Raw genomic sequence first — 22151 nt, 5'->3', positions numbered from 1 at the left:
AGATTAAAATATATCTATAGAGAGTAAAATGTCTACTTTCAAATGAACCAATTCAAATGGAAAACAAATATTCTCAGATTATGTAACCCATATGAAACATGCATATAGGTGCATCAGACTAGTCAGTGTCGCCCAGTTCATCACTTTAACCGAAACAAAGAAAACACTTGTTTATCAGTGAATTAAAATGTTAATGCAGCCTCCTTACTATTTTTCCCTGACAGATTCATAATCAGTACTTCTGCCATTTCCTTGTTGCAAGCTTCATGCTTGAGCACTTATTAGGCTATGTATGCAATTAAAGGCTCATTATAATGATTTAAATGGTTTATTAATAAACATGTGATTAGACGACTAATACTTAAAATGAACGACTACTCATCAACCAGAAAAATCTTCGGTCGAGGGCAGCCCTAACATAAAGCATGTAATGTCCACAAATCAGTATTTCTCTGATTCAAGTGAATGTTTGTACTGCCACATAACAGTCCTCATACAATATGAAAACCATGAGTGGTGTTCCATACAGCTTGATACTCTACTTACAAAAATACATAAAATTAAAAATAAAATTAAATCAACAGAACACTTAAGGAGAAGGAGTGACTGGGATTGGAGGATGATAATTCACACTGGGGTTTGGTACTTGCATGTATATACCAACTGATGTTTTATTTAAGTTTTTTAATTAGCTTTCTGTCTCCTTCAAACAAAAGAATCCAAACAAATGTTGACAGACACTTTATTTTACTAATAGACATCTTTAAAGTTTTTGAACTTCACATTCACTAAATTAAAATTAAAAATTACTTTTAGTTGACAATAGAATTTCTGTGCTTTGATATACAATCTGCAATCCAAGCTGCAACCAAAAAGCAGAAAGCAGCCTTCTGACAACTTTGTTTAAACTCCCTTATGTGTAACATTCCTCAGGCCTAAAATGCACCCTTGCTGGAATGCTGCACATGTGGTCAGGAATGAAGATGAACAGATGACAACAGAAAGCTGTCATAGAGATCTACTCGAGACTTCTTAATCATATAGGTAGAAAGTGACTAAAGTTTAGTCTTCTCATGCATTTGGTATGCTTACAGACCTGATTTGCATGCACAGAAACACACAGGCAGACAAACCTTTAATATCTGACCCAGTTCAAATCCATGGTACATGAAGTGATGACCAAAAAAAACTTATTGACTTTTTATTGTTAAATCAAGAGACTTCAAACTAAAATCATTCAGTTTCATCATTTATAATATCTTATCCATTTAACAGGATCATCATCATGGATTAATGTCTGTTTATTGAAGATTAAATTAATTCTCACCAACATTTGCTCACAAAACTGACAAAAGGATTTTTTTTTTTTTTTTGCAAAAACTCATCTGCAAGTTGAAAGCAATTAGTTAGAACAAAAGGGAATCTTTAGAACAAAAGTTAGCAAATTATATTAGAAAACAATCACAAATAAAACACTAGCAAATTTGTTGATTTCTCTTTATGGCTTTGTATTAAGATGATAGTTTAAAATATGTCATATGATTTTTAAACAAAATTATGCCAGTATATATTTCTAAGGTACATGCAAGATGACATATCCTATAGTCCTTCAACTTATCTATACATCTAATGATGAGGGTAATTCCTGTTTTGTCACAGTTGATTGTTGAAGTGACCATAACGTCCTCTAATAGAATAAACATTGCATTCATCATATCATCATAATGACTGACGTGAATGGCTGACCACTAAACCTCAAAGTGAGAACAAATATTTTAGATCCTTAGCGGTGTTAATTATAGAAATCTTAAGTGAAACAATAAGCACACTTCTGTAATGTGCTAGGCAGATTGAGATCTAAGCAAACAAAAGCATCTAAGTAAAAAAAATCTAATCAAATAAAGATGGACTAAAACTCTGTATGATAGATGGTGTCATGGCATGAAGCATTACCATTGATTAATATACTTGGCAGTATTTATATAACCAAAAAAGTTAGTATGAATTCACTACCAAACAGGCTTCACTTACACCTCTTAAACCTATTATGGCATGTTTTGGAAAAATGGTTTAAAGGGTAAGTTCACCCAAAAATGAAAATGCTGCCATTAATTACTCACCCTCATGTCGTTCCAAACCCGCAAGACCTCCGTTAATCTTCGGACCACAAATTAAGATTTTTTTATGCATCACCATAGCTCTCTGACCCTCCCATAGACAGCAAGGGTACTACCACGATCAAGGTCTGCTGTCTATGGGAGGGTAAGAGAGCTCTCGGATTCCATCAAAAATATCTTAATTTGTGTTCCGAAGATGAACGGAGGTCTTATGGGTTTGGAACAACATGAGGGTGAGTAATTAATGACAGAATTTTCATTTTTGGGTGAACTATCCTTTTAATTGTGTAAGGATCCATAACTCTTGGTCTTAAGATATTTATATTCAGATGACTTCAAATGGAGCCAAACAGGCCAGATTTAGCTTCCAAAGCCAAAGAAGCCTCTAAAGTAGCCAGTGATGCCACCCTTGCCCTTCTGCTCCACCTTGTCATCAAGAGGTGGAAAAGCCACATGGTTGAGAGCCAGGTCAAAGAAGAGAGGCTTGCACGGAATTGGCTGGAAATCTGGAGGGAACTGCACCAGATTGGGCTGCTTGCTCAAGAGGGTAGGGTCTAGCCGGAAGTTATCCAAACGATCAGACAGAGGCTATAGATAAAATAGAGGGGGAAAAAAATAATTAAAATTCAAAAACAAAAACAATCTTCTTATTACAAGACCAGCTCATATTTTGCTTTAACGTAAATACAAACACCCATCATTCACAAAATTCAATACATTCCCCACCCTTTGCATGTTTGTTCATTTGTTTTCATAGAAACCAAATACATTGCCTGCTGATTTCCAAGAAGGGCTACTCTTAAAAGATTCACTAGAAACAAAGAAAAATAGGCTATAAATATAATCCTTGCTGTCATTAAAGGAATAGTTCAGCAAATAGTTCAGTTTGTTTCTTCATCGGAACAGATTTGGAGAAATTTAGCATTACAATTTTTAATTTGGTAAGCAAGTTAATGCAAAATTTCTCAAAATCTGTTCATATGAAAAAAAGGAACTCATACATGTTAGATTGCCTGGGGGGGGGGGGGGGGGATATGCATATCCACTACTTGTATTTCTATTTCTACACTACTTGTATTTGTTTAGAGCTTAAACTCAGATAAAGGTTTAACTTCTGGTTTTCATGTAATTTGTGTGCTTAACTCCATTCATGAGAATGGCATACAGTTTTATGCAAAGGCACCCCATATAATTATAATTTACATTTTTAATTTGCTGGCCTTTTGAAGCAACTTATTACACCTTATGGTTATGAAAACAGTAACATTTCAGTTTTGAAATAACATTTATTGAATCAACAAACAGTGCAATGTGAATAATAATTAAAAATACAGACAAGTGCAAAAATTTGGGCATGCAATGTAATAATCACTTCAATATTTAAGTAGAGCCTCCTTTTGCTAAAATACCAGGATGTGGACACTTCTTACAGCCATTGATATGACTGTAGGTATTTTGGACCCTCCTTCCTTGCAAAATGTCCAGATCAGTCAGGTTTGATGGCCGAGAAGTGTGGACAGCCCGTTTCAAATCATTCCCTAGATTTTCAATGATGTTCAAGTGTGGGGGCTGGGACGGCCATTCTAGAAAGTTTTATGTGTTTCTGTGCATGAATTCGAAGGTAGATTTGAAACAATGGCTTGGGTCACTGTCCTGCTAAAATCAACCAACCCTGGTGTAACTTCAACCTCTTGACTGATTCTTGAACACTGTTCTTAAGAATCTGCTGATACTGGATGGAATCCATGTTACCCTCAACTTTGACAAGGTTCCCAGTACCTGTGCTTGGAATCTTTTTTTGCTGCCATGCAAAATGCTTCTAGTTGTGACCAAATAACTCTTAGTCTCATCTATTCACAGCAGTTTAATTCCAAAATAGTTCTGGTTCGTCCAGATGAGTCTTTGCATACCTCAAACAATTCTGCTAGTTGGCAGAATGCAGAAAAGGGTTTTTCTGCATCACCCTTCAATCAAACTGTTCCTTGTGAAAAGTGCAATGGACTGTGGAATGATGTACAATGACACTACCAGCAGCAAGATGTTCTTGGAGCTCTTTGGAGGTTGTCTCGGGTTTGTCTGTGACCATTCTAAACATTCTTTGCCTTTTCCTTCACAAGGACTGTTCTGGTGGTCTTCCATTTTCTTACTATATTTCTGATTGTGGAGACAGAAACCTTTGTGATAATTTTCCTATTTCCTTCTCCTAATTCATTTTTTAATGATCCTGGTTATTAGGTCATTAGGAAGTTCTTTTGAGGTTCCCATGTTGCTACTTTCCAGTAAAGAATCTAAGAAAAGCACAACTAGCAATTAGCAACCTTAAATATCCTTTTCATGATTGGTTACACCCGTGTTTGAAGCATAAGGTTCATTGAGTCAATCAAATAAATTCTGAGTCACGTGACGTGCTCATTAACCTAGTCGCACTTGAGTAGAGCTAGTAGAGCCAGACTTCATGCCCCGGTGAAAACATCCGACGGAGCAACACTGTCTGTCTTTCCAGATTTTTCTCTGGTCACCACAAAAAGTGCATTTGTGCCAGTTAGGAAGGAAATGAGAGAAGCTGGCATCCAGAATTTTCTTCTTTATCCTACAACACTGAAGGTTATCCTCAATTAAGGTGAACCTAAAATGCTATAACCCCCAGAAGAAGCAAGAGTTTTCCTCAGATCCCATTCATCCACCAACTCTCAGTGAACTACGGTACTTGCGGTCTAATCGAAGAGATGGTTAGGTACCCGGTGTCTTTCACTGTTCACTTTAATGTTCACTTCTTAATTCAGTTACTAGAAGCTTTCATTGTGCATACAGTATCGCTTACTGATTATTTTGTTGTGTGCTCTAATTTTTGTCAGTTTGTAAATTCATTGTTTTTTGCTTCTTTATGCATGTTATTTTATGTTTTATTTTTCTCTCTCTATATCTCTTTTTTTTTATAGAGATACTACCTTGTCAATATGTGACTATGGGGCCAATGTTGGTGCTTCAGTTATGTGCAGGTTTTTGTTGATGGTTTTTCTTTGCTTGTTCTGCCATAGTACATGGAAATGTGTTTATGTTTTTTTGAATAGCGACGGGAAGGATGGGGGGTGGTTTAATGGTAGATTCAACTGGTTTTATTTTCAAACTTATATTTTGTCTTATGCAGTAATTCTGTTTGATACCTATGACTGACCTTAATATTCTGAGTTGTAATATTAATGGCCTAAATGGCCCTCACAAACAGACAGGTTTTCTGATTTTTTTGCGAAGAAGAAAGACTGATATAGTTTTAGTTAAAGAAACCCATTTGAAAGTGGAGGATATACACAGGTGTAAAAATAAGTTTTATGTAGTGGTATCTCACTAATCTTCGGATACTAAAACCAAGGTTGTCTTAAAGGGGTCATATGATGCGATTTCAATTTTTCCTTTCTCTTTGGAGTGTTACAAGCTCTTGGTGCGCAAAGTCTCATATCCAAAGAGATATTTATAAAAGTTAAGAGAGTCAACCATGCCCTCCTAAAACAGCTCATTCCAACATGCCCCCATGTCTACGTCACAATGTGGGAAGATTTGCATAACTCCACCCAAATGTCCATGCAAAGAAAGACGGCGTAGTTTTTATTCTCGCTGTTGCCACCGCCACCATGTTGTGGAGACACTGTGTGTTTCGTTGGGAAAGCGAAACTACTTTGTATGGCCTTCCAAAAGAGGACACAACTAGAAATAAGGGCTTGAGCTGTATTTACAACACTGTTCCAGAACAGTTCAACCCAAATATTCAGATGTGTGCAACGCATTTTACGGAGGACAAGGACTGTTTCCTGAACTAGTAGCCTACAATGCTTCTATTTGGCCAATCAATAACACCTCATTTTTCAGAATGATTAGCTTTGTCAAAAATCATTGAGTTTCAGAAAAGTGGGGCATAGAGGAGAAACAGTATGTGGAAAATGTGTTTTTTGAACCTTAAATCGCATAAACATTGCATTACACCAAATACACAAAATAAGGTTATTTTTAGCAATGTCATATAACCACATAACACATAAAAACAATAGTGGAGAATAGGAATATCGTATTGCTTTCAGTTTATGCCACTTCTACTCCTGACCCTAATTTTTTCTCAGTTTTGTCAAGCTATATCTCTTGAAATTTTCGGATTTTGAAATTGCATTGTGTGCAGATAATTATTCTGTAATGTTGCACATCTTAGATAGATCTGGACCAAAGGGATCACACTCTCAAGCTTTTTGTTCTGACAAACTTCGGCAATGTGTAACCATCTTCACTGGTGGATAGTTGGCGCTTATTAAATCCTTCTGCTAAGTTTTTCACTTTCTTTGCTACTCATAAATCCTATTCATGAATTGACTATATTTTCATTTCTACTTTATCTTCAGCTGTTCGTGATGCTGATATCTGTTCCTGGACGAAAACTTTTGCAGTCAATTCAGAAATATTTTGCTGAGTTTATTGAAATTAACCGAGGTTCAGTGGATGATCCGCAAACACTTTGGAATGCACTTAAAGGATTTATAAGGAATAACTCAATTTCATATGCCTTTTTCTTTCAGAAAAACCGTCACAAAAAGATAGTTGAACTGGAACCACAGCTCCAGAATCTGACTAGAGATAATCAGCGTGGTTTCTCAGACAATACACTCAGCAAAATCATGGCGGTTAGGTCCGAACTTAATTCATTACTGAGATCCAGGGCAGAATTCACCTTTTAGCTCTAAGAATATCCAACAGTGAAAAGTTTGCTAATATTTCAGCAGTGAAATCCCAATATGGGCTCATTATGACAGACCCAAAAGACATTAATATCGCCTTCCACTCTCTAACCTCTATACTACTTCTGCTGATGGTGACCCTGGCTCTATTGCATCCATTCTCTCCAACCTTGATGTACCCAGACTGTCAGATTCGGATTACCTGGCTGAACCGATCACTCTGCAGGAACTGGAGTCATTTCCCCGATCTATGAACGAGGGGAAATCCTCAGGCATAGATGGTATTCCAATCGAACTGTATACTACTTTTTCGTCGGATTTAGGCCCTCTCATGTTAAAAATTATACATTTTTCAGTTACTCAAGGCTCATTTCACCCATCTATTAATATAGCTGTTATTTCTCTCCTGTTAAAAAAAGATAAAGATCTGACTTCTTGTTCTAGCTAACGGCCACTTTCTTTGATAGGGACTGATGTTAAATTATATGCTAAAGTACCATCTCGTCATCTAGAAAAATTTATGAATAGGCTAGTTCATCATGCCCAAACAGGATTTATTAAATCTCACTCAGCTTTGGATAATTTACGCAGGTTATAACACATTAATTCAACTAATATGTCGTCCTCCCCTTATGCAGTATTATCTCTAGATGTGATGAAAGCTTTCGACCAGCTAGAATGGAACTATTTTTGGGCGGTTCTACAGCATCTGGTTCTAGGATCGAGTTTGTTAGGATCACAGTCAGTTGGGTGAATGTTCAACCATGTATCAATTTCTTTTCTTCTATGATTCCTCTCTCGACTGGCTGGCTACTGGAACAAACTTGATGCATGTGTTTCACGGTATATATGGGATGGGAAACGTTCTTGTATTAAACTGACTACCTTACAACGATGTAGATTACATGGAGGTCTTTCTTTTCACAATTTTAGACACTATGCTCAACCCTTTTCCCTCTGCCCTTTATCAGTTTAGTTTGATCCTGACGCTTCTGTGTCTTGGAGAGCAACTGAGGAATCTATTGTTTATCCATATAAATTGAAGCATCTTTTTTGGGGGGTTCCGCTTGTAAATCTTGGTTTGGTCCCACTGTAACCCACCTCCTCTCCACATGGAGGGATGTTGAAAGACGTTCACAACTAGTTACAATATGGCATAGGCATTCGCCTATTTTCCACAATAATAATCTTTTGTCAGGCAGTACTCCATTTCATTGTCCACAATGGACTAATAATAAAGTAAACATGCTGGGAGATATCTCTGATAATAGTGGTTTAAAATCCTTCCATAATCTTAAAACTCAATATAATCTTCCAGGCAGCTCCTTTTTTATGTATTTGCGCATTAGATCGGCCCTACGGGCATATGGTGTGCCTTGGAACTCCCAACTGCCTATTCACCCTTTGCGCAAATTAATCCTTCCCTCCAAGGAATCTCCCTCCTCTGCTTCAGTTATCTATCTCTTTCTTCTTGAGCATTTATACTAAAAACTGTTTGGGCTAAGGATCTTAATGAGGATGTGCATGTTTTATTTTCAGATCAGGTATGGGGTATGTTTAAATTGTCTTCTAAAAACATGTTTATATGAATCTGTCATCGTCTTCTAAGTGTAATCTCTATTCACAAGGATCTTTAGGCACGTCTATCACCTTTTTGGACTCAGCTCTCACAGGACCTCTCTTATTTGTTGGGTACTGAGATGTGTTTGACTCCATGCCATTTTTTCATGAATTACTTTTGGGACCTCACCTTGTCTGTCTAACAAAGATGTTTACAGTTAGCTGCTTTCACAGCAACAAAAAAACTGCTAGTCAACCATTGGAATCCTCCTCTCACAACGGACAGACGAACCTGGACTGTATATTTGTTGGACATTATCTTGATGGAACTCTCAACTTCTCGTTTACATGGATCTAATGTGCAAACTAAATTTATGGCATTCAGCTTTTAAAGAGCAGGTCATATAGGTTTTTGAAAAATCTCTCTTTTGCAGTTTATAACGTAGCTATCCTTAAATGAAAACAATCTGCAAAGTTGTTAATCAAAAAAGTGCATGATAAATAAAGATATTGTCTCTCAAAAGAGAGAGTCGGTTCTGAATCTTTTGCCTGTTACCGGTGTACGTCACTGGGTAACACATTTGCATAATCCCCGCCTGCCCGCGAAATACGAACAGAGTCTGATCTGCCCACAAACACTTTTGCTATTAGTGCGTTTACATCATGTTGAGAAGACGAGGTGTTCAATGATACCACAGAAATACAATTCGAGCCTTTTTTTGTGTGCTTGTCATTTTATCAAGAACTGCTTCTCTAATCTGGGCTTTTATCTTCGTTGGTTTCTAATCTTCTTAATTTGGACTAACAAGCTCTCTGAACCACAACCTGTAAGTAGTATGATTAATACGTTAGGTGTACATTTTCAATTGAGTGCTCAAAATATAATTCTTTTGTGCCAATATGTGATGTATACCTAGTGCAGCTTTAGGTTTCCAGGTAAAGCACGATATTACTGTCTTACTGAAGTAGTTCTAAAAATTCGCAGTGAACCTAAGAATATGTTGATTATTGTAGACTGACGTTGTTCTAATTACTTTGTTTAATAATAAAGAATGGTAGTGTAGCAGACAGACTTTATAATAATTGTGAAATTGCTGTTTATTGTGCTGCACTGGCAGTTACAGGGTTAATGCGGGAGAGATGAGTGATTTCGGCTGGTGCTCCTGTGATACAACTGTTCTGCGTTCTGATTAAAAGTTAAGACCAAGCGTCTTTTGTCTGTCGTTCTTCAAACATAACAGTAGACATATTTTGGTTTACAAACTGTAGTGTTTAATCAGTTAGTCACGTTGGCACTCGGCTAACGTATCCACCTAGTGTTCACAGTTTAGCAGCTAAACTTTAGCTGTGGGCACGATTCGCTTGCATAAGTGTTTTTGTATTTTATGTCATCATAAGAACGGATTGACTATATTGTTTTATGTAAAGGTGCTTTGTCAATGGTAGCGCTGGCTAACTGGCTCAAGGACTCATCTCAGTGCCAATCACAACAGGTTTGGCCAGCTGACCAATCAGACCAGAGTAGGCTTGAGGAAGGGAGGGGCTTGTTCCGAATCTAATCTAATCATTGGCAAATGACTAATATTAAATGTATATTCTGAGAAAATTACAATGTTTTCTGACCTTAGATGCATTTAAACCTGATGTAGGGGACTCCAATACAATATTGGGACACTTTAAAATACCATATGACCTGCTCTTTAATGTTGTGTCAGCTTTTCTAAAACCTTTGTAAAAAAATTATTATTTCTATTTATCTACTATTATTAATTCATTTATTTATATTATAATTTTTTTAATAAACATTTTTATATTTTATTTTATTATTATTATGTATTTATTTAGAAGTCTACAAGGGTTGGGATGGGTTCTAAATTTGCACAGTTGCTTTTTGTTTTATATTACTGTTCCCAGAAGAAAATTCAATAAACAGTTGTTAACAAAAAATAAATAAATAACTAAATAAAAACAAAAATAAAATAAAATCAATTATGTGTTGCAATCAATCAGCATTAAGTGACTGCAGGTATTCAAATCAACTCAATTAAAAGGGTGCCCACACCCTTGCAGTCTATTTTTCACATTCGATTTTATTTTATTTAACCCAATTCTGCTACACCAAGAATTTTCTCTGAAAAATATTACACTATCCAGCTTTCTCTAGAAACTGAAAGGCATATCACTACGATCTTATAAAGACAGAGCACATTATTATGCAGCCTTAGAGAGGTACCCAAACATTTGTATAAAACTGTACTTAAGCAAAATGCATGATAAATTGAAAGCATTCTGTTTCATGGTGTGTAAATTTTTCTTATGAATTCAAATGTATTTTATCTTCTATGTAGGAATTACAAGTGGAAACAATTAATTGCCCATAAGGTACAAGATAGAATGTGTATGTCTGTGTGTGTTAGGCATGTGATGGACTGGCTATCCATCTAGGGTGTTTCTCTGTTTTTGGCCCGAGATACTGGGATAGGCTCCAGCATCCCTACATAGGACAAGCAGTTTGGAGAAGGGATGAATAAATTCTGCAAGCTATATTTCAATGGCTTTAGAAAAGTAGATACATGTCCCACCCACAAATGATGCCTATGCCTTCATTTCAAACCCCTATGCTGTTATTTCACCCATTCTCCTCCTCCTCCCTCTTAAACACTTCTGTGTACGAGTATCTGGAGAGCAGTTAAATGTTTGCATGTATTGTCTAAAACTTTAAACTAGACATGACCTTGAGCTTGTGAATAACAATCAGCAAATGTTTTAAAAAGTAAATTACAAAACACTGTAATATCATATATATAACACCTTTGAATATTTTAATTAATCTGGAGCAAACTAATAATGCTAATAAAGGTAAACTCTGGGAAAATGTTTGGAAATATTCAGTGAAGAGTCCATTTGTCCTCTCTTACCGTGGTGTCTTTAATCTGCTGCTGTGGGGGCACCTCAGCAATATCCTCTGTGTCTAAAACACAAATACATTGTCACAGTCAGTTGCAGTTAACAAAGCTTTCAAAACTTATGGCAACTGTGTCTGTGGATGAGGGCGGAAGGTCAACACAAGACTTTTTCTGGCTCATTAAAGGGATAGTTAAACCAAAAATGAAAATTCTCTCATTAATTACTCACCTTCATGTCATTCCAAACCTGTGAGACCTTTGTTAATCTTCGGAGCACAAATTAACATATTTTTGATGAAATCCTAGAGCTTTCTGACCCTGGACAGACAGCAAGGGAACTACTACATTCAAGGCCCAGAAACGTAGTAAGGACATTGTTAAAATAGACCATGTGACATCAGTGGTACAACTGCAATTTTATGAAGCTACAAGAGTACTTTTTGTGCACAAAGAAAACAAAAATAAAGACTTTATTAAACAATTCTTGAATAAAGAGTAGAATTGTTGAAAAAAGTCATTATTTTTGTATTTTTTGTGAACCTCTGATGTCACATGGACTATTTTACCAATGTCCTTACTACGTTTCTGGGCCTTGAATGTAGTAGTTCCCTTGCTTTCTATGCAGGGTCAGAAAGTCCTCGGTTTTCATCAAAAATATCTTAATTTGTGTTCTGAAGATGAACAAAGGTCTTACGGTTTTGGAACGGCATGAGGGTGAGTAACTAATGACAGAATTTTCATTCTTGGCTGAACTACCCCTTTAAGAACGACTGGATCCTTGTGCAATGAAAATGGTTGCAGTCGTGCTCTCCCACCTAAGATGGCTGCAGCTTGGAGGGAGTACTTTTCAGCACTGACCTCAGCAATCAGCTCCTGGACATCAGGAAGATCCTAAGAGAAATAAAGTAACAGTATGAGGGCTAAACTGAGTGCCAAAAAGTTTATGTAGTGAAACTCATTGAATTATATGTATGTTGCACGATGGGTAGCATGCAATTTAGTTGTTTTATTGTAGTTTATGTTTTCACTGTATATTGTGGGTAGTGTAGTGATGGGTTGCTGGATTACATGTATGCAAGTATGCTACTTCGTTACTATATCGTATTGTATGTGTCCAATACAAATTTCTTTTGGGACAATAAAGTTTATCTAATCTATTTCAACTAGAACTACATAGCTGAAAGTGAAACTTCAAAACTACAAATATAATCTTATTGCTAATCAGTTTTTTATGATTTGTGTACTGATTAAAAGCAATCTTGTGGCAGGATATGAGTTGAGAAGTTTGATAAAAAAAGAAAAATCTAATAAATTGTACAACACCACCAGAAAATTGCAGGATTTTATCTTTATTAGATATACAGTGGGTACGGAAAGTATTCAGACCCCCTTAAATTTTTCACTCTGTTATATTGCAGCCATTTGCTAAAATCATTTAAGTTATTTTTTTTTTCCTCATTAATGTACACACAGCACCCCATATTGACAGAAAAACACAGAATTGTTGACATTTTTGCAGATTTATTAAAAAAGAAAAACTGAAATATCACATGGTCCTAAGTACTTAGACCCTTTGCTGTGACACTCATATTTAACTCAGGTGCTGTCCATTTCTTCTGATCATCCTTGAGATGGTTCTACACCTTCATTTGAGTCCAGCTGTGTTCGATTATACTGATTCGACTTGATTAGGAAAGCCACACACCTGTCTATATAAGACCTTACAGCTTACAGTGCATGTCAGAGCAATGAGAATCATGAGGTCAAAGGAACTGCCTGAAGAGCTCTCAGACAGAATTGTGGAAAGGCACAGATCTGGCCAAGGTTACAAAAAAAATTCTGCTGCACTTAAGGTTCCTAAGAGCACAGTGGCCTCCATAATCCTTAAATGGAAGACATTTGGGACGACCAGAACCCTTCCTAGAGCTGGCCGTCCGGCGAAACTGAGCTATCGGGGGAGAAGAGCCTTGGTGAGAGAGGTAAAGAAGAACCCAAAGATCACTGTGGCTGAGCTCCAGAGATGCAGTCGGGTGATGAGAGAAAGTTGTAGAAAGTCAACCATCACTGCAGCCTTCCACCAGTCGGGGCTTTATGGCAGAGTGGCCCGACGGAAGCCTCTCCTCAGTGCAAGACACATGAAAGCCCACATGGAGTTTGCTAAAAAGAAATAAGATTCTCTGGTCTGATGAGACCAAGATAGAACTTTTTGGCCTTAATTCGAAGTGGTATGTGTGGATAGAAAAAAAAAACTGCTCATCACCTGTCCAATACAGTACCAACAGTGAAGCATGGTGGTGGCAGCATCATGCTGTGGGGGTGTGTTTCAGCGGCAGGGACAGGACGACTGGTTGCAATCGAGAGAAAGTTGAAAGCGGCCCAGTACAGGGATATCCTGGACGAAAACCTTCTCCAGAGTGCTCAGGACCTCAGACTGGGCCAAAGGTTCACCTTCCAACAAGACAATGACCCTAAGCACACAGCTAAAATAACGAAGGAGGGGCTTCACAACAACTCTGTGACTGTTCTTGAATGGCCCAGCCAGAGCCCTGACTTAAACCCAATTGAGCATCTCTGGAGAGACCTGAAAATGGCTGTCCACCAACGTTTACCATCCAACCTGACAGAACTGGAGAGGATCTGCAAGGATCCCCAAATCCAGGTGTGAAAAACTTGTTGCAGCTTTCCCAAAAAGACTCATGGCTGTATTAGATCAAAACGGTGCTTCTACTAAATACTGAGCAAACGGTCTGAATACTTAGGACCATTTGATATTTCAGTTTTTCTTTTTTAATAAATGTGCAAAAATGTCAACAATTCTGTGTTTTTCTGTCAATATGGTGTGCTGTGTGTACATTAATGGGGAAAAAAAAATTAACTTAAATGATTTTAGCAAATGGCTGCAATATAACAGAGTGAAAAATTTAAGGGGGTCTGAATACTTTCCGTACCCACTGTATATATATTAAAAAGGCAGATTACACTCACTGTTAGAGTATTTAAATCAACTGTTCATTTTAATGGTATGATTTTAGGGTCAGCCAAAATGAGATTTTAAAATCAACCAGAGTAAATTGGAATATACATTTCTATAGCTATACATTGCCCTCTTTGGTTTGCTGTTGATGCTGTTAAACTGAATGAAGGTGTGTCTGCTTAAATAACTACAAAGTTAACAAAACTGAAATAAGAACACATGGTTTATCTTTCAATAAGATGCATGCTTAAGTTGCGTTCTTTAAAATAGCAACAGGAGGAACTCCCTTTTCATTTACTTTCAGTATTGTCATTAAACATCAGAAAAGAAAAAAGTAAAAATAAGATAAAGAATGAATAAAGATGAAGTGTGTTATAAAATATGTATAAACCGTTAGAAATCATCACCAGTTAAAAAAATGAAAAAAGGCAAAAAGAGACCAAAGCGAGAGACAGAGCTGCATACTTAGAACCAAAGTTTAAAAATACCTAAAACACACACACACACAAAATTAAAATAAATAAATAAAATAATAATAATAATAATAATAATAATAATAATAATAATAATATATAAATTGCGTATATAAATAGATCTCAGGGGCTTCAAAGGGTTTGTGAATGTAGAGGACTTTTTCATTTTATTTAAATTAAAAAGTTTAATTTTAATTAAAATATGTAAAATAACATTTTAAGTTTAGAATCACATTTATGTATCTCAAATTGAAATTCGATTCAAAATCAAGAGAACCAACCACATAATGATAACAACACAGAGGAATTAACTTTTTCAGAATATTTTTCCGGCTGACAAACGAAAACGTTTGACAGCCAATAAAAAAAAAAAAACTTGCTATTTTAACCCTCTGGGTCTGAGGGGGTTTTGGGGCCCTGGAGAAGGGCTTTTTTCAGTATCTTAAAAACATATTAATAGCTAAAGTCTGATGATTACACCGTATTCAGCACAAACAAAGTTGAATATGTGAACAGCATAAATGTATATGTTTGTTTTTGAGAAAACATTTATATGCATATTCAAAAAGCAAAAATTTCAAGTCACTGAAATGAGGCCATAAAACATACAGAACATTTGTCCACAAGACTTTTGAGAACTGGATGTGGTAGACCAGAGTTTTTGCTACAAAATGATGTGAAAATCATCCTGCTCACTCATTCACAGAAAACAATATACTGATTTAACTTTTGTAAGACATGTTTTGTGTTAGTAAGGCTGTATGCCAGGGAGTGACAATGACCATAAATAATTAGAGACAAAGGACCCTCCCCTAATGGCCCATCAATAGCCGCGTTTCCACTGTCGGGCTTAAAGCGGGCGTGCTAGTGCGTGCCAGGGCCAGTCGCATTTCCACTGTCACTTCCGGGGCTTGATCGTGCCTCGTTGGGGCTTCCTCGGGGGCCAACAGCCAGGGTTTTTTGGCCCGACGAAAACCTTGGGCCAAAGCGGGCCAGCTGGGGCTAGAGGAGTGGTTATGAACAAAGGCGGAGTTTCTCCGCGTCTGGAGAGTGTCAGTGCCGTTAATTTCAGAAAGATAACAGCTATAACACCAGCATTAAAAACTTTTAAAAATAAGTTGAGCTCAAAACTCCCTTTCAGTCAGCAGCGAGTGTTTGAAATAATTCAATCTGATGTGGATTATAATCACCATACACGTCAGAAATATTTATAAGCGATGCAAAAGACTAGGCTCGCTAAACATTAACATTACCATAGTAAACATGGTAATGCAACCACTTGGAGAAATCAGACGTCAGCTTCTTATTCTCTATCACAATTGTGTATTTATTTCGTAACATATTTTATCTGTCATAAGTCTCGTCTCGAGAGTTTAGCTCCGCGTAGCATGTCATCAAAGTATAATAATGTTTTTTGTTCGGGAGCTTTTATAAAAATCAAGTTATTATCATTCATTCTAAATGTGACATATGGCTACAAATAAAAATAATAATAATAAGCGTTAAAAATAAATAAATAAAATAGAAATACATTTATTTCTGTGTGATTAATTTTGAGTCCTGATAAATTGATTCATTATGATCAATGTATCACTTATTCAATAGTAAAACATCGATGCTTTTGAATTTGAATATTTAACAAAGCATGCAAATAAAAGGCCGCTGTTGTCATGTTTGTTTTGTGATCACGCATGTTCCAGTGATTATTTCTTAGTTTTCTGATAACTTCTCTTTGTTGGTGAAATGATTGGATTGCATGACGTTGTTTCTGAGAGGCGTGTAAAGTGAAGTTTTAGTGAAGCGCAGCGGAGCTTCAGCCCTGACTGTGGAAACGCAGCGCTATTCTGGCCTCGGTGCTACTGGCCCGAGGCTATTAGCCCCGCCTGGCCCGTTTTAAGCCCTGGCTCGCACTGGCCCGACAGTGGAAATGCAGCTAATGTGACTCTGAGGCAGGTAAGAAAGAATGTGAGAAGAGTAAAATAATGGGGGTTTTAAATATTTATATTTTATTTACAACATAATATAATCAGAATATATACAGTGAACGTCAAATACACATTATTGGGCACACTGTTCTAAATACAGAGACTTTAACAGCAACACACCTTTATGCCATTCCTGAAACAGATCCTGTTCAACTGTCGAAACAAGTAAACCTTGCCTGGTATTTCCAATGTGTTTTCTGCTTCTTTCCATGGATTCAAGAAAAAAAAATCAGCCCCATCATCAATAGTCATGGGGCCGGTTGCACCAGCTGGACGTACACCCGGTCGTAAGACTAGGCTGGATGTAAAATGCACTTTAAGCTGTGAGTAGAATTTATACCCGTTGCACCATCTCGGCATAGTGCTATGTCTGGGACTAAATCTTACGCCTAGTCAGAGGTAGGTGTAAAGTGAAAAGTAATGATTTTCTCGGACTATTCGTTTTTAGGATTCACGTCTGTTAGTTTATTCTTACTGCAGACGTGAACTGTAATGATTTTGGTCTTGTCTTTTCGGGCAGAATAAGCGATATCAATTGCGAAGCTCGGTGTAGCCTAACGTTCACACACTGCCGATAGTAATTGAATAGGCTACAAAATATATTTATGTACAGCATGTAATAATAATGGAGTAAAATACATATGAACTGGGATTATTAAAAGAAAATGAACCATCTGACATCTTGCTTGGAAGGACAGTGTAAATGCTCGGAAACATTTCATGTCTTTAATTCCATTCATTATTTGTAGCGTGCCTGCCATCCAATAATCACAATAAGTTTTGTGATTTGTTACTTTTAATGAGAAATAAATGGTCAGCTTTCAAATATTTTCATGAAATACAAACTATAAACGTGTTTTTTCTGCTAGAGAAAGACACCATTGAAACAAAATGTCACATAAAGTCACATTTACCTCAGGAAAGACATTCATTATACATAAACTTGATAGTCAGCTATAAAAAATAACTCTAGAGAGAAGCATTGTATTATATTTATTATATTTTACTTAACCTTGATGAAATCTGTCATGGGAATGTGCAGGGAGACTTCAGATATAATAACGCAGACTTAAATGTTTACTCAAAATCATGGCGCGGTGGCTTCACTTGTTATGATGTCTTGAGCAATTCAGTTCTTTATTAGTAGCTGTAGCCATTGTGGCGTAATGTCGTCTCAGATAGATCTATAACTGCAGGAGAATGTGTCGGCGTGGACGCACATTGTCTACGCTGGACGTAGTTGCGCCTGATCGTGGTGCAACAGTTGTAAATATTTATCATAAAGCTAGACATTGCAAAGCCCAGCATAGGACTTACACCCAGCTTTTTTATGTCCAGCTGGTGCAACCGGTCCATGGAGCTTATTTTACCTTATTCATGTAGAATATCAGCCCAAAAGTTGAACAGCTTCTGATGTTGGTACAGCACTCTTACAGGAAAACAGTTAGAAGTGAAGCCTTCAAGGTGTCTGGTCACTAAAAAAAAAAAAAAAAAAAACCCTCTGTTAGCATGCTGATATCAGGAGCAACTATATTAATACTATTAATATTTCACAAATTTAGTCCAAAATTATAGTTTGGGAAAAGTCCAACTAGTAAAATGTGTACAAGTTACATCACAATAACAACCAAACCAAGTAATAAACCATGACTTACTCATCAGAAATGACCTCCTTCGCTGCTCAAGCTGCACGTCGCATCGTGTTCTTCTTCTGAGGTAAATTCTGTCTTATTCCTCACAGCGCGTCTTCCAGAAATGAAAAGTATCCGAGATGAACTTGATAAATCTTCAGGCTTTGTTAACAGAGGTGATGTGGGCGTTTACAGGCTCGTGCATCTCACATGGATGATTACAGTATGAATAGAGCAGCACACTAGGGCGCATGGGTGTGATCACGTTATAGATAAAGAGCTCTGGCAGGAAAGACTGGACCTCGTGTTGGTTTCATATGGATTGCTTTATCAGAGAATATGTTTTCGACATGACTTAATTTAAAAGCAGACTCTTCAAGCTTTTTATAGATATATTTCTCATGTCTGTATATGAAGTATTCACTGAGTTTCAGTTCATTTTAGTGACGCGTTTCATAAAGAATTTCTAGAATATTTACTTTATTTTACAAAAGCCCAATGTTTTGTTGATACTGTGAGTATAAATAAAAGTAGACCCTTCACAGATTCAAATGATGCGTTACACATATGTACGATCAAACATGACGGAGCATTTTAAGTTCTTTTCGCTGTTACCAGGAAAAAATGCAAGTGATCGCGCCGGCACCTCTGTTGACCCCAGAGGATTAAAACACACACTACAACTTCATTTAAAGAACAGAGGTCCATTCTATGGACAAGATGTATGAAGTGTGCGCTTAAAATAAAAAAATAAAAAATAAAAAATAAAAAACATGATGATCTACTAGTGTGGATGCTAATATTATCGTTATAGATATCTTTCCTGATGTGTACAAGCCTTTAGTCATGAGTTCTCTGCATTATCATATAAATCTGTCCTCATTCATTTATGCTCATATATAAGTTTAGCATTGTTTGGGCTGTTAAATATTGAGATGTTGTTTAAAAGGCACCACCATGGCAAAATGATTACCAAAACTTTTCTCTACACAATTTGGCATGCTAACAAAATCTATAATACACTTTTCAGAATATTTTAGATTCTATCACATTTTCGTAAGGGAAGTAATGTGTAGGGTTTGGTACCTTAAGGCTGTTATTGAAGCTCTTGGCTTTGGACTGGACCTCTCTCGTATATTTCAGAACCCTTTCATACAGAACCAGAGCTTCACTCCATTTCTTCACCAGAACATAGGACTGAGCTATATAGAAACACCTGTCCAAAGCACAAGGACACAAATATTTCAAAAGTATTCCTCATTTTTCTAATTTAACTGAGAACTGACAGAACATTTAAGCAAGCACACATGGCCTTGTTTCTGGTATTTAGATGTGATCACAAAACGTTTTAGCCCATTTCCACCTGAATTTAGCACTGACCACTTGTGATTGGATAGCAGAAAACATAATGCCTGGCGGAATCAGGGCCATACATAAGCAGTCATCAAGGACTAACTTGCCTGTAAGCTTTGTAGACCAGAGTCTTAAGTGCTACTTCTTTCTGGAAGGTGTGGTCCTCCTCTAGACCCTGCAGTGATGACAGCTCAGCAAGACTCTGAAGAATGCATAAAATAGTGTAAAAAGAAAAGAAATTAGAAGAAAAAGAGGCATAACAGGCATTCAGTTCAGGTGTAATGCTTCATGCAGTTAGTCCTCTTGATCCTTTGCCTGTCTGCTACTCACAATTCCTGCTCAAGACCATTATGTAAAAGTGTGTTTTAATCACTTTTTCCTTTTGAATAAAGTTATTTGTTGTGATGTACAATATATTATGGTACAAAATGTGACGATATGCATAGTGTATGATATCTAGCATACTATATATAATCACAATATAGAGTTAAACACTGTTGGGTTAGTTGAAATGTGTTTTCATTCAGCAATGTATACATTTAATTTGTTTTTTTTTTTTAAGTTAAAATGGCTGAACATGCACAGCAAATGGGCACAAAATAAATGTTTTGGAATTTTGTACAAACTGTCAATTTTTTGGAAATTACAGCAAAGTAAAGTTTTATTTGAAAAATAATCCAATCTGTTTTGTCATTGAATGAGCATACTATAGTGGAAAATTAAATGAATACAAAACCAAAAATACTACAAACTACTCAGGAAGATCATTTATAAATGAAGGAAAATATCAGAATATTCTAAGTGTCTACAGGTACACTACAACAGCTAGAGGCTGTCTACACTGGAAGCAAAAAGGTGACCGTTGCAAATCCATTTGCCCTTTGTTTCAGAAGTAATGTGAATGCTAAATTGACATCCCTACATACAACTACACTTTTTAAAACGTATGTTTTTTAATACATTAGCCCTGGGTGTAGCATAATGATGCAGATACTTTTAAATGAAAATTTTTATTTAGTAATTAATAAAAGCTTTTGTTTAAAGCAAACTGTTCAAGTGTTAGTTAACAAATAGTATTTAAATCATATCCCCTAAATACCAAACTGTACCAAAATAGGGATCACAAAACTACAAAATATACAGAACTGTACAGAAACAGAGACCCCAAAAACTGCAATATGTACCGAGCCATGAGAACAGTTACACCTCTAATGTTTACATGCATGAAGAATATGTGATCTCTGAACCTGCAGGATGATGTCATAGAGTCGAATGAGGTCCTGCGGTCGTGGTCCTCTCTTGTTCTCATCAGTCTGTGGCTCCTTCAGTTTAGCTTGCAGCGCATGAGCCATGCTCTCATTCCTCCTCACCACAGTCCACAGCTTGATATATGTCAGGTAGCTGCACACAGAATATGTATATCACCACATGATTGTCAGGCATCACAACATAAGTAGTTAAGTAGAAATGACTGCCGTTTTATTTCCCCCAGTTTTCATACTAACCTGTGCAGGTATTGCAGATTAGACACCTTGCCACTATCAGCACCTTCTGCTGCTCTCTCTCTTTGCTTCTGTTGAGGCCAAAACAAAACACAAATCCCTTTATGTTGAAAATCATAGGTTTTGGATGTCAGTGTTTGTCACTAGCTAGACTGTGAGGAAAGTGATATTTGTTGTAGTATCCTTTCACCTGTTAAGGGGATTTTCAAAGACAATGATGTTCAATGCACTTGTTGGTTGCGTCTTTAAAAAGTGCTATTAAAATTAAAAAAGTTGCTATTAAAAGTAAAAATAAATGTGCTTGTTCATAACCTTGTTGCACTTTTTTGTTTGTATGCAGCAACTCTGCAATGCTTTTTCAATATAAATGTTCAAATATTTGTCATGCCAATAAAGCACTTAGAGAATGAGCGAGAGAAAGACAGGGAAAGAGAGCACATTGCTCATAGTCACATTTAGGAAAGTGTAAGATGTGCTAGTAATGGGTCTCTCACCACATCAGTCCTGAGCTCCTCTCTGACAGCTTGGATGGTGTCTCTACACTCTGCCAGCAGGCTCTCATAGAGGCGCTCCTTTGTCTCCTCATTATCTGCCTGTGAACAGTAACAGACTAAACAGTCAGGATACTTGCTCTTATATATGGTGTGTACAACTGTAGAGTGAAATTCTTTTTCAAACTGCATGTGCTCTATAGCCATAACAGTGTTTTTGCATTAAAGCCTATGGTGCAGACTTATGTCTGATATATTAGGTTAATCTGGTTGGGTGTGAAAGGTGTGGACACTTCATTTCCAGTGATATTGCTGACTTGATTGCACAGATACTATTCAAACTGAACTGAGCTGGATGACATCACTGAATTCAATGATGAACTGCCTTTAACTGAAAAATTAGTGTTTACTATTGTCATTTTGCATTTTTGACACACTGTT

At 36.7% G+C, this 22151-nt stretch overlaps 1 protein-coding gene across 2 annotated transcripts in view; it reads right to left on the bottom strand.

The window, feature by feature from the left end:
- Positions 1-1188: 1188 nt before the first annotated feature.
- The window catches only part of srp68 (signal recognition particle 68), a 63274-nt gene continuing 42311 nt past the window's right edge, over positions 1189-22151 (bottom strand). For both annotated transcript variants that reach the window (XM_019119078.2, XM_042758175.1), the window contains 8 exons: positions 21714-21812; positions 21223-21290; positions 20965-21118; positions 19825-19919; positions 19451-19580; positions 12117-12192; positions 11314-11366; positions 1189-2705 (listed from right to left, as the gene is read on the bottom strand). In XM_019119078.2, coding sequence (XP_018974623.2) covers positions 2478-2705; positions 11314-11366; positions 12117-12192; positions 19451-19580; positions 19825-19919; positions 20965-21118; positions 21223-21290; positions 21714-21812 — 903 coding nt within the window. In that variant the 3' untranslated portion in view covers positions 1189-2477. The remainder of the gene's footprint in view (positions 2706-11313; positions 11367-12116; positions 12193-19450; positions 19581-19824; positions 19920-20964; positions 21119-21222; positions 21291-21713; positions 21813-22151) is intronic.

The sequence above is a fragment of the Cyprinus carpio genome, chromosome A6, assembly GCF_018340385.1.
Source record: "Cyprinus carpio isolate SPL01 chromosome A6, ASM1834038v1, whole genome shotgun sequence".
In the NCBI taxonomy this organism is placed as follows: Eukaryota; Metazoa; Chordata; class Actinopteri; order Cypriniformes; family Cyprinidae; genus Cyprinus; species Cyprinus carpio.
Note: the sequence above shows the minus strand (reverse complement) of the source record. Positions and strands in the feature narration are given on the sequence as shown.